At 43.7% G+C, this 15,812-nt stretch overlaps 2 protein-coding genes across 2 annotated transcripts; one reads left to right on the forward strand and one right to left on the reverse strand.

Annotated features, from left to right (window-relative positions):
* The first annotated feature begins 385 nt into the window (after positions 1-385).
* On the forward strand, positions 386-1,707 carry LOC780679 (ethylene-responsive transcription factor TINY). The gene has a single exon (XM_044488488.1). It carries the CDS (start codon positions 389-391, stop codon positions 1,424-1,426), a length of 1,038 nt encoding a protein of 345 aa, XP_044344423.1. The 5' UTR covers positions 386-388; the 3' UTR covers positions 1,427-1,707.
* Positions 1,708-11,065: 9,358 nt separating this feature from the next.
* Positions 11,066-15,732, reverse strand: LOC123069184 (nuclear pore complex protein NUP35). The gene is made up of 3 exons (XM_044491969.1): positions 15,127-15,732; positions 12,543-12,654; positions 11,066-11,577 (listed from the first exon to the last, which is right to left on the reverse strand). Exons 1-3 carry the CDS (start codon positions 15,651-15,653, stop codon positions 11,254-11,256), a joined length of 963 nt encoding a protein of 320 aa, XP_044347904.1. The 5' UTR covers positions 15,654-15,732; the 3' UTR covers positions 11,066-11,253.
* Positions 15,733-15,812: the final 80 nt, after the last annotated feature.

Raw genomic sequence — 15,812 nt, forward strand, 5'->3', positions numbered from 1 at the left:
TGGGTAAAAGTACATGGAAAAACTACCAAATGGGACAATTCTTGTCACAAACGTGAAACGTGGGGTACAAATAGAATTAACCCTGATGTAATTCCATTTGTACATTTTCCTCTGACAATTATTGAAAAAGTAGAGTTACAGTAGGGTTTTACCCTACTATTTTTCTCAAAAAAAAAGAATTCACTCTTTAATTAATTTATAAAAATTGTAGTGGGGTATTATCCTACCGTTGCCCTTCAAAAGAAAAATGTCGAGTGAGAAATAATTATTTCTAATTCGACCGTGCTATAGACGTTTTTATTTCTAAGACAACATATACTGCGTTCTGAAATGTCAGGGAGTCCAAGTGAATCGTTGGGAGGAATTGAATGTCTAGGTGTAGCAGGGCATGGAGTCAGGAGAGGGAGGCATGCAGCCCCGCCCGGTCCTGTCCGACCCTGCGAGAGACCATGCGACCCTAATTATTGATGATCATGGCGGAGTCAGCTGTCGTTCATGGGTTCCTATCCCACGCCACGTTGCCTCCACTCTCCTCTACATATACAGCACCACCTCCCTCTTCCTCCTCGCTCTACCCCTCTCCTTGCTCGCAGTAACTCGAGTCCTACTCCCTGCACGGTCCTCCCATTACCACGAGCGAGCGCGTGTCATCTCATACGGGCACGCGGGGCTACGTGGTGCTCTCTGCGCGCACATGGCGGCGAGCGAGCAGAGCTCCGAGTCCTCGTCGACGTCCTGCACTTCCTCCTACTCCACGTCCTCGTGCTCCCCCAGGGCCGACGACAAGAAGCGGAACGGCGGCGGCAAGCGGAAGCGCGCAGCGGCGGCCGACGAGGAGCCGGCCCCGGCGGCGGCGGCGGCGTCGTATCGCGGCGTGCGGATGCGGGCGTGGGGCAAGTGGGTGTCGGAGATCAGGGAGCCGCGCAAGAAGTCCCGCATCTGGCTCGGCACCTTCCCGTGCCCGGAGATGGCCGCGCGCGCCCACGACGCCGCCGCGCTCAGCATCAAGGGCGCCCGCGCCGTGCTTAACTTCCCGGACCTCGCGCCCGCGCTCCCTCGCCCGGCCTCCCTCGCCCCGTGCGACGTCCAGGCCGCCGCCGCGCGCGCCGCCCTCATGCACGACCACGACCACCAGTGCTGCTCCGCCTCAACCTCCCCCGCCGCCGCGCCGGACTCCGCGCGCGGCAATGCCCCGGCGCCATGCGACCAGCCGGCCGCGCGAGACGAGCCGGAGCATGAGCCGCCGTTCCAGCCGAGCCAGGGAAATGAGCAGCAGCTCACGGCTGCACAGGTGGAGATGGTGTTCGACGAGCTGGCGCCGCTGTGGGTGGAGAACGTGGTGGATTTCGCGCCGTCCGATCACTGCTGGACGGCGTACGATTGTCTCGACCCAATCGGCTTCCAGCCTCTCCTGTGGGAGTATTAGGCTTGGCGTACAACACCTTGATTTCCTTTCTTCTTCTTTTCTTGGTTTTTGTGTGGTTTTCTAGTGCTGCTTAAAATGAAGCACATTTTTCGCTTTGTCATTTGGTTTGCGTTTGCGCATGCTTGGGTTTGGACTACTTGTAAGTTGAGATGTTTGTGACCAATTTAGCTTAGATGTGAGTTGAGTTTGAACATAAGAATCTAATGTACATGTGAATTATGCGGTCTTTAGGTTACCGCAATATTACAGGTTTTCTTACCGGTGAAATGAACCAACCTCAACATGATAGCTCTGGTGATACTTTGGCCATGCGATGTAGTTTTCGGGAATTAACTTGACATACCACCTCAGATATGCGACGCGATTGCTTGATAACGATGTTGGCTTGCTTGTTTTCAACACGGGGATCATCATCTTCCTCAAACCTAACTATGTTATTTCAACAACAGAGATTAAATTCGCAAAAAAAAAACAGAGATTAAAACTCTATGTGGTATAAGCTATTGACTTTTACTGAACAGTAACTTATATTGCTCAACAGGTCGATCGCTTTCGTTATACCACGTGATGAGTTGATGACATGACTTTGGTGCGGTCGCGATTAGTCTGTGTTGATCGATAGAGCACGCCTCCTCTGTCGTTTGCATGGATCTTGGTTTTTTTTTTTCCGAGTATATTGGTTTCAAATATATCTCATGTATTCAACCACAACATGTTTCTAAACATGATTATCTTCTTAATGATCCCCTCAATTACTCTATCCCTGTGTAGAAACGATATAAACTATGTAGCCTAATTATTCAGGGCATGAAATAATTGATATTTCAGGCTGGAGGTGAAGAGTCTTTCTTCTTCTTTTATGCGTTATGAAACGATGGTGAGAACTTCCGGCCTCTAATCGATTGATGCATGCAAAGCTGAAGAACCTTGGCAATCATTTTTCCTTGCATTAAAAGACCAATTATTTTTGACACCTCAGAGGCCCTACCAAGATTTTTCAGAAATGAATCGAAGAGGGTACCGTTATATAATTGCGTAGGAAAACTGAAAATGTATACAAAGTGATCTCCACCCACAGGTGTTCATTCATAGGCGCCACGAAAGAGTAAATGGGTGCATGTATCGGCCGGCCGGCGATGTGGAGATCGATCGATCTAAATTAAACTAGCTAGCTGTCTGAAGTACATATAGTATGCTTCTGTCTCCTGCCCGAGGTCGGCCAAACGGGCGCAACGGATTTAATAGCTTCTCGTCCTGGAGACTAGTCACAATGGGAGTAACTTAACTAGTAACATCACACATTTCAATACAAAATTGCTTATGTGGCAGCTAATTAATGAAGAGAGAGAGGTTTGTGGTAACTTAGCTAGTTACTGTAACATAACACATTTAAGGCATAATGAGTCTATAGCCTAATAAATGAACTCTTTCATGATACCACTTATATGTTACTACCCACTATGAAGGTAGTAGTAATATAGACTAGTAACATCGTCAAGTTACTACTTTATGTTACTCCCCACTCTGAGCAGTCGGGGAGAAAAAGACGGACCTTTGTATGCAGGTGTTTGTCGAGCCCCAACGACTCGCAGTAATCATCGATGGTGGGTAGGGGGCGACGGCTAGCTCCAGGCCACGGCGCATTCAAAGGAACTGCTTGCTTGTTACGGAATATGCCATGTACGTACTATCTTTGACATCCACATGCCATGTCACCATTGGGAAAATACAAGTGCCCATCTGACTAACTTTGCGTCTAATTCTGATCATGTAAGGCTAACCACGCAGACCTCCTTGAAAGGTCATCCTTTCTAAGAGCCAAAGCTTTCATTATCTCTGGCGTCTGCACGCCTAAAGCTTGGCGAGGGAGGAGAGAAAAACGCATGCCATGCCGAATTGCCAAACAGAATGCATGACAAAGCAAATCTCCGCTCCTCTTGGATTGCGATATCAATACATGAAGTCCGGCTGACAGCCCATAGTGATAAGTGTGGAGTCGTTCGCGACAATGCCTGTTCAAAGCCTCACAACATAGTTTTGCAGTTATGACTTTCTCTTGGATCTTAGCTTGGTGGAGGCGGTTTCTTCTTCTTTCTCATGAACGACGGCGGTGGTTGAAGATTTTGGTCCTTTTGTTGGTGGTTGTGAGGACCGGGAAGATTTTTTCTGTAAATTTTCATTGTCCCTATAATTTCGCTGGGTGTGTTGTCTCTTTGGAGTTCTCATGAGAGATGAAATATGTGTTGTAATTTGCTGATATATTTTGTGAAAGATTTGCTGATATTGTTAATATAAATATGGCACTTCTCCTAAAAACCTGACAAAACCAAGTTCTTGTAACACCTACACAAGGGCTACAAGAAATCATCAACACGCAACATCAACTACACATGGTGGATGAGGCTAATTGCCAAATTGACAACTCCATCCAGTTTTATGACTAATCAAAGGTTGTCAAGATCACGATTCTAAATCGGATCGCAACCCATAAAGTAAGATCGAAAATTGTAGAAATCATTATTGTTGTGTCTTAAAATCATATATTCTATTGAGTAGAATCAATATGATCAATTTGGATAACTAACTCATAGAATCGCATGATAGATACTATACTAATAATCATGACTTACATCATCGCCAGATTCGGTTAATGAGGGAATCAATCCGATCAATTTGGATAACAAACTAGTAGAATCACATCATAGATAGCAATTCCGATAACCCCGCGAGTCACATCGTCATCACCAGATACAGTTAGTGAGAGTTAAATTATAATGTTTCATCCTAGACAATACATATCAACACACATCAACGTCTTCAACAGACGGGGCGCTATAGAACGTCGTTTCACTAGGTCTAGACAATGGCGCAAATATATTGCTAATTGAGCCCTCACCATGCTAGAATCGCCGTGTTAAAATTTGAGAACTAGGCCACCACAATGTCTTTTGGTCAGCCACCGCCCTAACCAAAGTACCGGCAACACCACTCCTGAGACCCAAAAGAAGTACCGCCAAAGCAATGAAAGATACCGATGAAAAGGAGATGCCTCATGAGGAGACATGTAGAACTGCAATCAAACTAGGTGGATTCATTTTGTTGCCTCCCAAAAAGGTGGATTTTATTTTTGCGTAAAAAAACTAGGTGGATTCAACTACACACATGCAAAAATAGCCCATTGCTACCACCATCTGCCAACACATGGCCAAACCACTGCGATCTTCACCAACCGCCCTGAAATCCTCATGATCTCGAGAAGCATCATGCCTCATTGGATTGTCACACCACATCTATCGCCACCACACCTCTGAGCACACAATGGCTAAGAAGCAATGCTAGAAGAGAAACCAAAGAGGATGAGCAAGGAGAGTCGTCGCCGTCAACGAGGGTAGGGTGAGGCCTCCTCCAACAATGACGATGTGGTAAAAAGGCGTTGGCGGCTCCCGCAAGAAAAGTATAATCGCTCCCGGGTCTCACACATGGGCGCCCCCAAGGAGTCTGTTTATGAAAACGGCATGTAGACGTAATTGATTGGGACTTGACAGGCTCTCTTTCTTGCTCCCTCGAGTTGGGAATATAAGTCGGACACGGGTTGGTTCTTAGGTCTTCGATTTGACTAGCGAAACATGTGTTGTATGCCTAAAAAAATATATTCTTAGTTTCTAAATATATTTTTATGCTGTTTTACATATGTTCCACCAGTTATATTAATAACCTAAAATCTCTTGTCCGACTTATATTTCCGTCCGGAGGGAGTAGCACAATTTTCCTTCTAGGAGATCATGCACCAGCACAAAGGTTTTTCTTTCCTTTTTTTTGAAAAGGAAGCATAATATTTGCCTCATCCATTAAATAAGGAGAGAGAGAGAGAGAGAGAGAGAGAGAGAGAGAGAGAGAGAGAGAGTAGAGTTTAACGTTTTACAAAACACCCCACACAAGCGGTATGACAATTACTCACACAAAATGATAGTCCCTAGTTTCTTTGCGCCGGCAATAACCCGTAACTTTGCCTTTTCAAGAATGGTTCTAAGAAGAATAGGTGGTGGCGCAATTTTTTGTCGAAACACCCTAGCATTCCGCTCGTTCCAAACTTTCCATGAGATGAGCATGGTGAGGGAGGTCATGGCGTGCCAATTTGGGTTTCGTTTATTGGTTCGTTTGTCCCACCACACATTGACGGGTTCATCTAGATGCCATTCGAGGATATTGACGTGAGGTAGCCCAAGCTTTTCGTGATTGATCTCCAAAGTCTAAGCGTGCAGCGACACTTGAAGAAGAGGTGAGGCCGTGTTTCTTGTTCTCTCTTGCTTAGCATACAAAGACCACAATTGACCCAACCACGGTTCTCCAACCGATTGGCGGTCCAAATTCGGTCTTGTATGGCTAGCCAAGCAAAGGATTTAGCCTTGTGAGGAGCCCAAGCCTTTCAAACCATGCGGTCCATGGGAGGGAGAGTGATAGAGTCAAGCCAAGAAACCGAGCCTTCTACGTGGTGGCCGTCCGCCGAGTAAATCCCATCATTTGCGTGCTTCCAAATAATCTCGTCTTTGACTTGCCCATCATGGCGGAAGTCATGAACAACCATCGAAAGAGTGAAGAATTCACAAATGTGACGAACGGTGCTGGGCTTGATTTTGAGAATCCACAACATTCCGCCTGAGGGCTTCATGCACCTTTCAATTCTTTATCCTTGAGGCCTCGTAGATTAACGGTGCAATATCCTTGGGTTTCCTCCCAACCAGCTCAGCCAAAGAGAGTCCCAGAACGGCGTTTTTGCGCCGCCACCCACGGTGATAGTTGTGGAGGCGGAGAGTGTTTTTCTCCGTTTCAACATGGATTCTACAAAGGCATCGGAGTATGAATGTGCTGGTATTTCCTTTTTTTTGCGGAGGGGAATGTGCTGGTATTTCCGATCGTAAGGTTTTTGTAAACATCACCAGGAGAACAGTGAAAGGCCAGGGACAGCAGAGCACAGCTAAGCAACAACTCAGGTTAAGGCACCTGCCTTTGTGTCTATGACATGTGGGCCCAATAGGTGGCTGACCCACATCTCAGTGACCCAAAGACAGGTTCCTTTAAGGCACCGAAGCTGCTTCCCATGTTTGCATCATGCTACAACCAGCCACGTGCTCTCCCCCCTGTCGCGCGGCAGAGAAACACCACGGCATCAGCTGGTTATTATTAATAACCACGGTTCCAGCATTTGATTCTAAAAAAAACATGTAGCTGCAGAAAAGACACATTTGATTCGAAAAAAAGAAAGAATTTAACTTCTCCTCGGCCGAGCAGTACATGCAAGGCGCGCGCACACAAACACGCCTGTATATCTGTATGGACGCGATATGTATCGCTCGCTCATCGACAGTGCATGGGCATGGGAAACAATGCTGCCACCTGTTCCCCTCCAAAGAACCGCGGAACGGACACCTGTGCACACTAGGACGCCCGCGATAGGCCGGGCCAAGATTACCCGAGATCTCGTACATGAATGCCACTAACTGCGGCTATGCGTACATGTACAACAGTCAGAAAGAGAGATGCATCCAGGCGCGCCGTAGCGACTGGAGAAAACTAATACTACTATTCTGGTTCTGAACTGGTTCAAATTGGCCCGAGTTATCAATGACGGGTGCACGCATGTGTGGTGGAGGGGATTCACAGTTTTATTTAGTCCCTTATTATGGATCGGCGGAAGTATTGTCCAATCCCCTCTGACCTGAAGAAAGGAAGAAAATTCAGTGTCCTGTAAAAAGAACAATTCAAAAAGAACGAGCAAAATTACCTCGGAACCCCCGCTTAACCGTCGCATGTAGTTTTGCTAGCAAATGTAGAAGCATATATAATTTGCGGTAATGATTCCTGGCTGACGTGCGCTGTAAAGGGGGTGGCAAATGAACGTATTTAGGTGGCAGTTTTAGTTGTCAGGCGAGATCAAACGGCCGCAACTTTTAAATGAAATTTGCCTTCTAGGGAAGAAACTGTCATGTCGCCAGAAGAAAATGCCACTTTGCACACTTCCTCACAACTAAAAATTGCAATTTTATTGTTCGCATATGCCACCCTAACTGACGAACATTCGCCAGGTAAGGGGTCCATGGTTTGTCCCAGTGAAGATTTAACTGATTACAATTTGTTCCATTCTTCGACTTTCGCCGCCAGACCAACCAACTGATTTCATAGAGTATCATTATGTAATTTCTAAATTGGAATTGTAATAGTGATTAGACTTGTTTGTATATGTACTCATGTGCTAGCAACATGACTATTGAACACAGTTAGGCGAAGCTAGGCAAAATTTTAGTTTACCTGATGTAAACATACACTAAAACAATTGGCACATAAATTAAAACCAAAGATCATCCTTTTAAAAAACCAAAACAAAAAATAAAGATCATATAGTTTAGTATCATATGTCATTATTTATGCAAATTATGCAATAGTTCTAAGAATGTACATATGCACGATTAGATACCAATCATGAGCACGTATGTATATATACTTAAATAAGATCGTAGTATTGCCTCGTGCACGTATGTATACAGAAGCTAACTACATGACCACGCACGGTATCAATCTTTTAAGCATCCTTGAACTGTAGATCTACGACAAAGAAATCGTCTAATTAATTAAAGCGATGGAGATAATCAATTCAAATACACAAACAAGTAGTACAGTTTAGTAACTAATTATTCCATGATCCATGACCGGCCAAGTCAAGACGCTGAAGTTTGCGCCCATGGTGCCCGGCAGGTGCTGTCATCAGCCGCATTTCTGGCTATTAAGATTAGTATGTCAACGAGTTCAGTACTAGCATTCTTGATTTTAAATTGACAGTGAAACTAATTTGTTCCATTACAGAAAGTTGCACCCTAGGATGATGATAAATCTGACGCATATGGTTCTGAAATTCAGCAAGGCTACGTAATCAGTGTGTACCCTTGGAAAGTAACTATTAATATTTGAAACTAATGGCCGGCTGAAAGATAATTTTCTTAACATGATGGGATTATTTGTTGAAAAATGTGATATACTATACATAAATGACCATATATATTTTTTATTGTCTACTCCCTCCGTAAATAAATATAAGAGTGTAGTGTTCTAAACGCTCTTATATTTGTTTACGGAGGGAGTACCTTCTTATTACTTTGCCGCACTTTTCAACACCTTTTTTTAAACTTTTATACGTGCTGCTAGTTGTGAGCATATACATTTTGAAGCTGCAACAATAAGATCTCCACATAATGAATTAGTATAGATATCTAAAACTAATTAAATTTGCAATGAAAAGTGGCCACCTACCTAAAAGATTAGTATGGTTACTCTTACGCTAAACCAGCAACTAAGGTCATTTTGGTTCACAAGATTGTGAAAATATAAGCATATAGTAAACATATAATCGAGATGCCATGCCATATAAATTCCTCGATTGTATGTTTACTATATGCTTATATTTACTACTATAATAGAATCTTATATGGCACCTACCTATAATAGAAGTTGTTTACTATAATAGATTGGCATCTCGATTGTATGTGGCACCTATCTATTATAACAGAATCTTATATGGCACCAATCTAGGAATATATGTTGGCATGGCACTTACGCTAAATTACCTACCTATAATAGAAGTTGTTTGTCTAGATCACATAAAAACACATGAATTTTTCTAAAGGATTAGGCACATAATATAGTTGTCATAGAAATAACGGAAAAATAAAATCCCGAGGTTAGATTCAATAGGAATTTCCTTTGGATTTCCATACAAAGTAGACCATAAAAAAAGCCTATGATTTTGTTTTTCAGAATAACCCCGTGATTTCTAATCCTATAAACCAGAAGTTTTACAGAAAATATTATGAAGGAACTAAATCATCCAAAATTCCTATGATATTTCTTTGAACGAAAGAGGCCCTAAACGTCGCATTGACTCAGTTGTGATCAGGTCGTTAACTACCATCTTTGATGGTGATTGCTCATCACTAATGACTAAACTAACGACAAGCCCACATCACACTTCCCCGATTGGGTATTACTGCATTTCTTATTCAAGAATAGTGATTGGAAGTTGCCTCTTCGGTTGAGAGGTTTGTGTCATAACAAAATTCCAATGGCCACGGCATCATGCATAAATTATCAGTGTTTTGTCCATCAAGTACTAATACTATATGTTTTTAAGTACGTGCTCTCTCTGTTTCCACATGATTTAAAAATGTCCAGGATTGGCAAGAGGACAAGCTCATGTCTTTATAAAATACAATGTTTTTTGTGTACGGAATTTGGTGAAGACAGCTTTGTGGGAGACACTTGGCCGGCTGAGAAGACATACAAAATTATTTTGACGCTAGAGGCACTCCTAGATAATATTAGTTATATTATCTCAAATTAAGAAAACTTCTAGCGTTTAATTCAATAGTACAATAGATGTACGCTTTTGATCCAGACAATGCTCACCATTGTGTACCTGGAGGTTTTTTTTTTTGACAGCTTGTGTGCCTGGGTTGACATATACAGTACTGTATCATTTTCTGCAGCCGCAAAGATCGCAACGTGGTGGCTTCACACAATTTGTAGCCCGCAATTTTGGAAACATTTTGAGTTTACTTTGTGTTAAAATATATTGGTTGACATTTCCGTGTACTTCATTCATCGTTTTATGTTTTGCGATGATACTTCATTCATCGTTGATTTGTTCATGGGACGTGCTGAAATTCCAACCTGGAACCGCCAGGACGTACTTGATGCTGCTAGTTATCGACTTAATTACATTTCATTATTCCTAACAAGTACTGCTAAGCAGCATAGTACTACCGCCCGCCCAAAAAAATAAATACAGAATAGCGAGCTGGATTGACTAACCGTGCTATTGTCAACGAATGACCGATCATCAGCTATTTCAATTTGTCAAAGCATTTGCTTTCATACCGTAATCATGAAGAATTCAGAATGTGTGCTGAAAGTCTACCCGTCGTAGCTGACTAGCAAAGGTCAACCTCCTTTTCTCTCCTGTCCCTGCAAGATACAGAGAACAACAGAGCAGAAGCAAAGCCGGATCCGTTGTTTCCACGGGGGGAACCGTTCGCATCCTGCTTCCAGGTTGAGTATCATTTCTTCTCTGCGCCCGCTAAATCTTTCAGTAAGGACGTGTCCAACATTAGGCAGGCCAGCATCATTAAGTTTACTCCCTCTGTTCCTTCTGTCAAAAAGATTAAAAAGAAAATACACCCTCTGTTCCTAGATATAAGTCTTTTTAGAGATTGCAATGCAGACCACATACGGAGCAAAATTAGTGAATCTACATCCTAAAATATGTCTATATACATCTATATGTAGTTTTTATTGAAATATCTAAAAAGACATATTTAGAAACAAAATCTCTAAAAAGACTTATACTCCATCCGTTCCTAAATATAAGTCTTGGTAGAGATTTCACTATGAACCACACACGGATGTATATAGATGCATTTTAGTGTAGATTCACTCATTTTGCTCCATATGTAGTTTATAGTGAAATCTCTGCGAAGACTTATACTCCCTCTATAAACTAATATAAGAGCGTTTAGATCACTACTTTATAATGATGCAAACACTCTTATATTAGTTTACAGAGGGAGTATTTAGGAACCGAGGGAGTAGAAGGGAGGGCAAAACCAGGGATACTTCTAATCCTTGGGGCGACATGTAACTCCACAACTTCTAATCCTTGGGGCGAAACACATTGTAATGGCATCACATCAACGGAAGCAAACAACAAGAAAACATATGTTATGGCAGTGCCATCTATATCAGTGATCCTCGTTTTGCCTTGATACATCGCCAACAAAAAATTAGAGGCCAAACATCACGTCCATGACTTTGGACAAGACCGATTTCGCGGGCGAAGCGATGGCGCCGGATGCCCCGCGGTTGCCCTCGTTGCCGTTTTGCATGGAATTGCTCGGCAAAGGCGCTAACGCGTTCCTGGTAGTGAAACCGCTCGGCGCTACGGCTTGCAACGGAAATGGAACCGACATGCCGCCGTTGTAGGTGTCATCGGTGTTTTCGTTCAGATACAGTCGCTGCCATGGATCCACTTGCTTCACCCCAATGATAAGAACACTGTTTAGCTGCTGACCATGTTTGGCGAGTGCCTTCTGTGCATCATGACGGCTCTGAAACATATAAAAGGAAACACAAATCAGCGATGAGACTGACCCACAACCAACAAGGGGGCGGAGGCCTTAAAGTGGAATTTTGCATACTTCTACTAACTGTACGTGTTTCAACTAGAGTACATTATCAAGGTCCCACATAAAATAATTGATGGTAGGCAAAGCTTATCACATCAAGGCACTGTGTCATAGTAAAGGACAATCAAACTACAGGGCAATATAGACCATTGTGTCCATCATTACTTCATATGATATGCTGATATAGTAGAGTAGGTGCAAAGACCACAGAAGGAACTGTTTTGTCACTCACGGTTTGTTTCAGTCTTCATTTTATTTCAGTTCAGAAATAAATACACAAGCTAGCAAAAAATTGGTATATTTAGTTGCTTCTGTGATTTTGAATTTCCTTAGCCGCTACTGTGATTTTGATACTTCCGATACATCCATGTGTTTCAGACTATCTAAACTCGTTAAAAATTCTGAAAATACTGAGACTGCATGTATCTATCTTGTCACAAAATTTCAAATGCAAACTCAATGTGCGTAGCTCAAGAAACACAAATGACAAATACAGTGCTGGCAGTGATAACGGGCCAAAAATTCACAGCACAACTTGAATGAACTACTACTCACAGCTGGATTTGTATTTAGTATTTTAGTTCTAAAAAAAAGTTGGATTTGTATTTTTTTGTTTCTAGATTTGAGATTAGAATTTGGATTTCAAAACATGACATAGTTGACACATGTTGTGTCTGTGTCTTCAATTTTTCTTTAATTTTTTACGACCTTTGAAGTGGTATTTGCAGACAGAGTACCGGAACACTCCAAGTTTTTGAGGATACACCCTCGCGCAATGATATTATATAAGTATTACTGTCAGATTAATATTTCCATTATGAGTAGGGAAAAATAGAGATCTGTTATATTATAAGTACCAGTGCTCAAACAATTCAGTACAAGTTTACCTGATACAAGATATGCATCCAGTTCGCATCCCTCGGACCAGGAACGTGTCTCAAGACTAACCCACATTTCTCAAATTCTCTCAGTACAAAGTTGGTATCAACCGGCAGAAAACTGGCAGAAACAAAGCAAGGAGCATGATCAGACACAGAATACATAAGCACATTTTAATCAGGACAGGAAAATTAATCAATGAACTAGATCATGCATTGGAGAAGATCTGCTTCAAATGACATAGCTTAGGAAAATATACATTCAAGTACAACAATAATAATGATGTCTGTATATCGGAAGCTAAAAAGATGAGAGGAGTGTAACTGGCACCATGGGGATGCAATCTTATTGATATGTTCAAGAGACGTCTCCATGTGCAACAATAGCGTAGGTCTTATCCAGGGGTTAGGTCTGACTATATACTACATCAAATGTCTAGATGCAGATCTACATAAGGTTCCTAAAACTATTTATTGCTACATTACCAGCTGTTTTCATTGCTCAACCTCCTAACGTAAGGCGAGACGGTAAGGCAACGCCTTAGACATAGAAGGAACAGAGCAATCAAGCAGTTTAGCATGTATATTGCAAGGAAAAATATGAAACACCGAGAGATGGGCCACTACCTATGCACTTCCCTGTGGCCCAAAAGCCCATCTAGCAGACTCTTCCCGTGACCTAATTCCACTATCCTCACTCTCTCCTACCTCACCACAGCCGCCGCACACCTTCTGCTCTCTTTCCTCGTTGTAGAAGCACACAACCCTAAAACTCCTCACCGCAGAATCCCTTCTTCCTCAATAGCAGAGTAGATCCGGCAAGGGAAGGCGATGGTGGAAGCAGGCGCATGAAGGGATGCTCACCGGAGTGTTGGGGGATGGTGGGGTCGTCGTCTCCAAGCCCCAGAAGCAACCACAACGATGATGCAGCGAGGAACAGGCAGTAGGAGATACCTCTGACAACAGTGGACCTTTCACTGAAGCAGTCGGACGTTTCATGTCTAAGGCAGTGCGGATGCCGGACGCCATACCATCCTGGGGTGCCTCAGCGCTTAAGTAACACATTAAAAACAATACTACTATCTAATTTTAGATTAGCTAAGTTTGCACTAAATGTAGGTATCTGTATGACAGGCGCACAAATGAGAAAGCATAGAAAACCACTATTCTTGGGCAGAAATAAATCCATCGAATATGGACATTAAATCACTCCCACTCACACAAGGTCGCAGAACAATAAGCATAGCGAGTAATAAGCTATCACAAAACCAACAAATGTGCAAGGGTGGTAGGGTACCAAATTGTAAATATACCGAGTAACTGTATAATACAGAGAACATGTGTTAATCAGGAAATGCAGTCCATAGCCTAATTTGAAATAACAAGAGAACTGTAACACTTTCTCATCAGGCACAGCCGGGAATGGTTCTTTTGTAACAATTGGTACGTAAAGCTTGAAAATGAATAGTTCCCGGACAATAAACATCATAAAATCTGTGACAAATAACAAATTTCATCAATCACAAATACTAAAAGATTTCCACAAGGTCAGCACTCAGCATATCGATGGCCCGAACCACCAAAATATAGTTTGGTCTAAAAAATTAGCAGAACTGAATTGGTTAATGTGTTCACGAGTTCGGTGAGTTGGTCAGAGTCAGCAATAGCATAATAATGGTACTATGTCCCAGAATTATCATTCTTAGGCTAATGATCTTCCAAATTTCAACATGTTAACGATTGGACTTTGGGCCTCAGCTCTCCATCGTTCTCTTACATAGTACGATTGGTATTTGGACGTTGCTTCAAGCATTAAGCTGGAGAAATGAATGCAAATAATCATTTTAAGCAGTCTGTTGTTTTCAGCTAAGGTCATATAGCTAATCTTGGTATAAAAACGCAACTGTATCACGGTATGTCGAAACTGCATCAGCGAATCGGAACATGGTTCTGTTTTATCACATACAACTCCTACATGTGTACTGCATACAAGACATACAGGATTCCCATTTTTTTGTACACTGATCCACTTCAGCCACATACCAATCAGTTAATGTGTTTACGAGTTTGGTGATTTGGTCAGAGTCAGCAATAGCATAATGGTACCATGTCCCAAAATTATCATTCATGGGCTAATGGATCTCCCAAATTCAACTTGTTAACAATTGGACTTCTGGCCTCTGCTGTCCATCACTCTTTTACATAGTAACTTGATGGGTATTTGGATGTTGCTTCAAGCATGAATGTCAATAATCATTTTAAGCAGTCTATTGTTTTCAGCTAAGTTCATATAGCTAATCTTGGTAAAAAAAAACAAGTACAGATTTAAAAGGACACAGTATTTCAAAACTGCATCGGGGAAACACCACATGGTTCTGTCTCATCCCATACAACTCCTACAGATGCAACACATACAAGACATACATGATCCCTAATTCTTTGTACACTGACCCGCTTCAGTCACTTACCAATCACTTAAAGAACAACACATAAGCATAGTAGACATACACATCTATATGAATCCGACGCCACAAATTCCATCAGAAATCTAGAGCATTATTCGCATGAGTCAGCAAGAGGAGAGGCGACATACCCAAAAACGGTGACCCATTCCTCCTCGTCGACCCGGCCAGTGGAGAGCACCGAGTCCCTCGGCATCTCCGGACGCGCGACCTCCCTGGGCGGCGGCAGCGTGATCAGCGCCACCTGCTGCTGCTGCTGCTGCGGCTGCTGTCCGGACGCCGTCGCCGGGGACTGCTGCTGATGTACGACTCCGTCGACCGGGGAACTATCCCTGGCCTTCTCCTCCCTCGAGGGGGACCACCACGCCGCCGGGGAGGGGGAGCCGTTGGAGCGCTGCGGGGTGGAGAAGAGCCCCCCGCGAGGGGGAGGAGGCGACGGGGACATGGCTGCCTGCGGAGGCGTGTAGGGCGGCGGGGAGGGGGAGTGGCGGGACAGGTCATCGAGGGAGAGCAGCGGGGGAGGCGGCGGCGGGGTGGAGGCCTGGGCCTCGCGGCGCACGGACGCCGGGGGCATGCGGAAGGACGAGGATATCGGGGACGAGAGGTCCCGGAGGAACGGCGACTGGTGCCGCCGGTGGTCCGGCCTGGTGGCGCTCATCGCGGCGGCGAGGAGGAGGGGGAGCAGAAACCCTAGTGACACGAACACGATCGACTGTCCGAGTGTGGCTTTGGGTTTATCGACGCGAGCGAAGGCGTAAGCAACGGAAGCTCGCCGTCACCGACCGGTGGACCCGTGACTGGTGGGGCCTACTTGAAG

The sequence above is a fragment of the Triticum aestivum genome, chromosome 3B, assembly GCF_018294505.1.
Source record: "Triticum aestivum cultivar Chinese Spring chromosome 3B, IWGSC CS RefSeq v2.1, whole genome shotgun sequence".
Taxonomy (NCBI): domain Eukaryota; kingdom Viridiplantae; phylum Streptophyta; class Magnoliopsida; order Poales; family Poaceae; genus Triticum; species Triticum aestivum.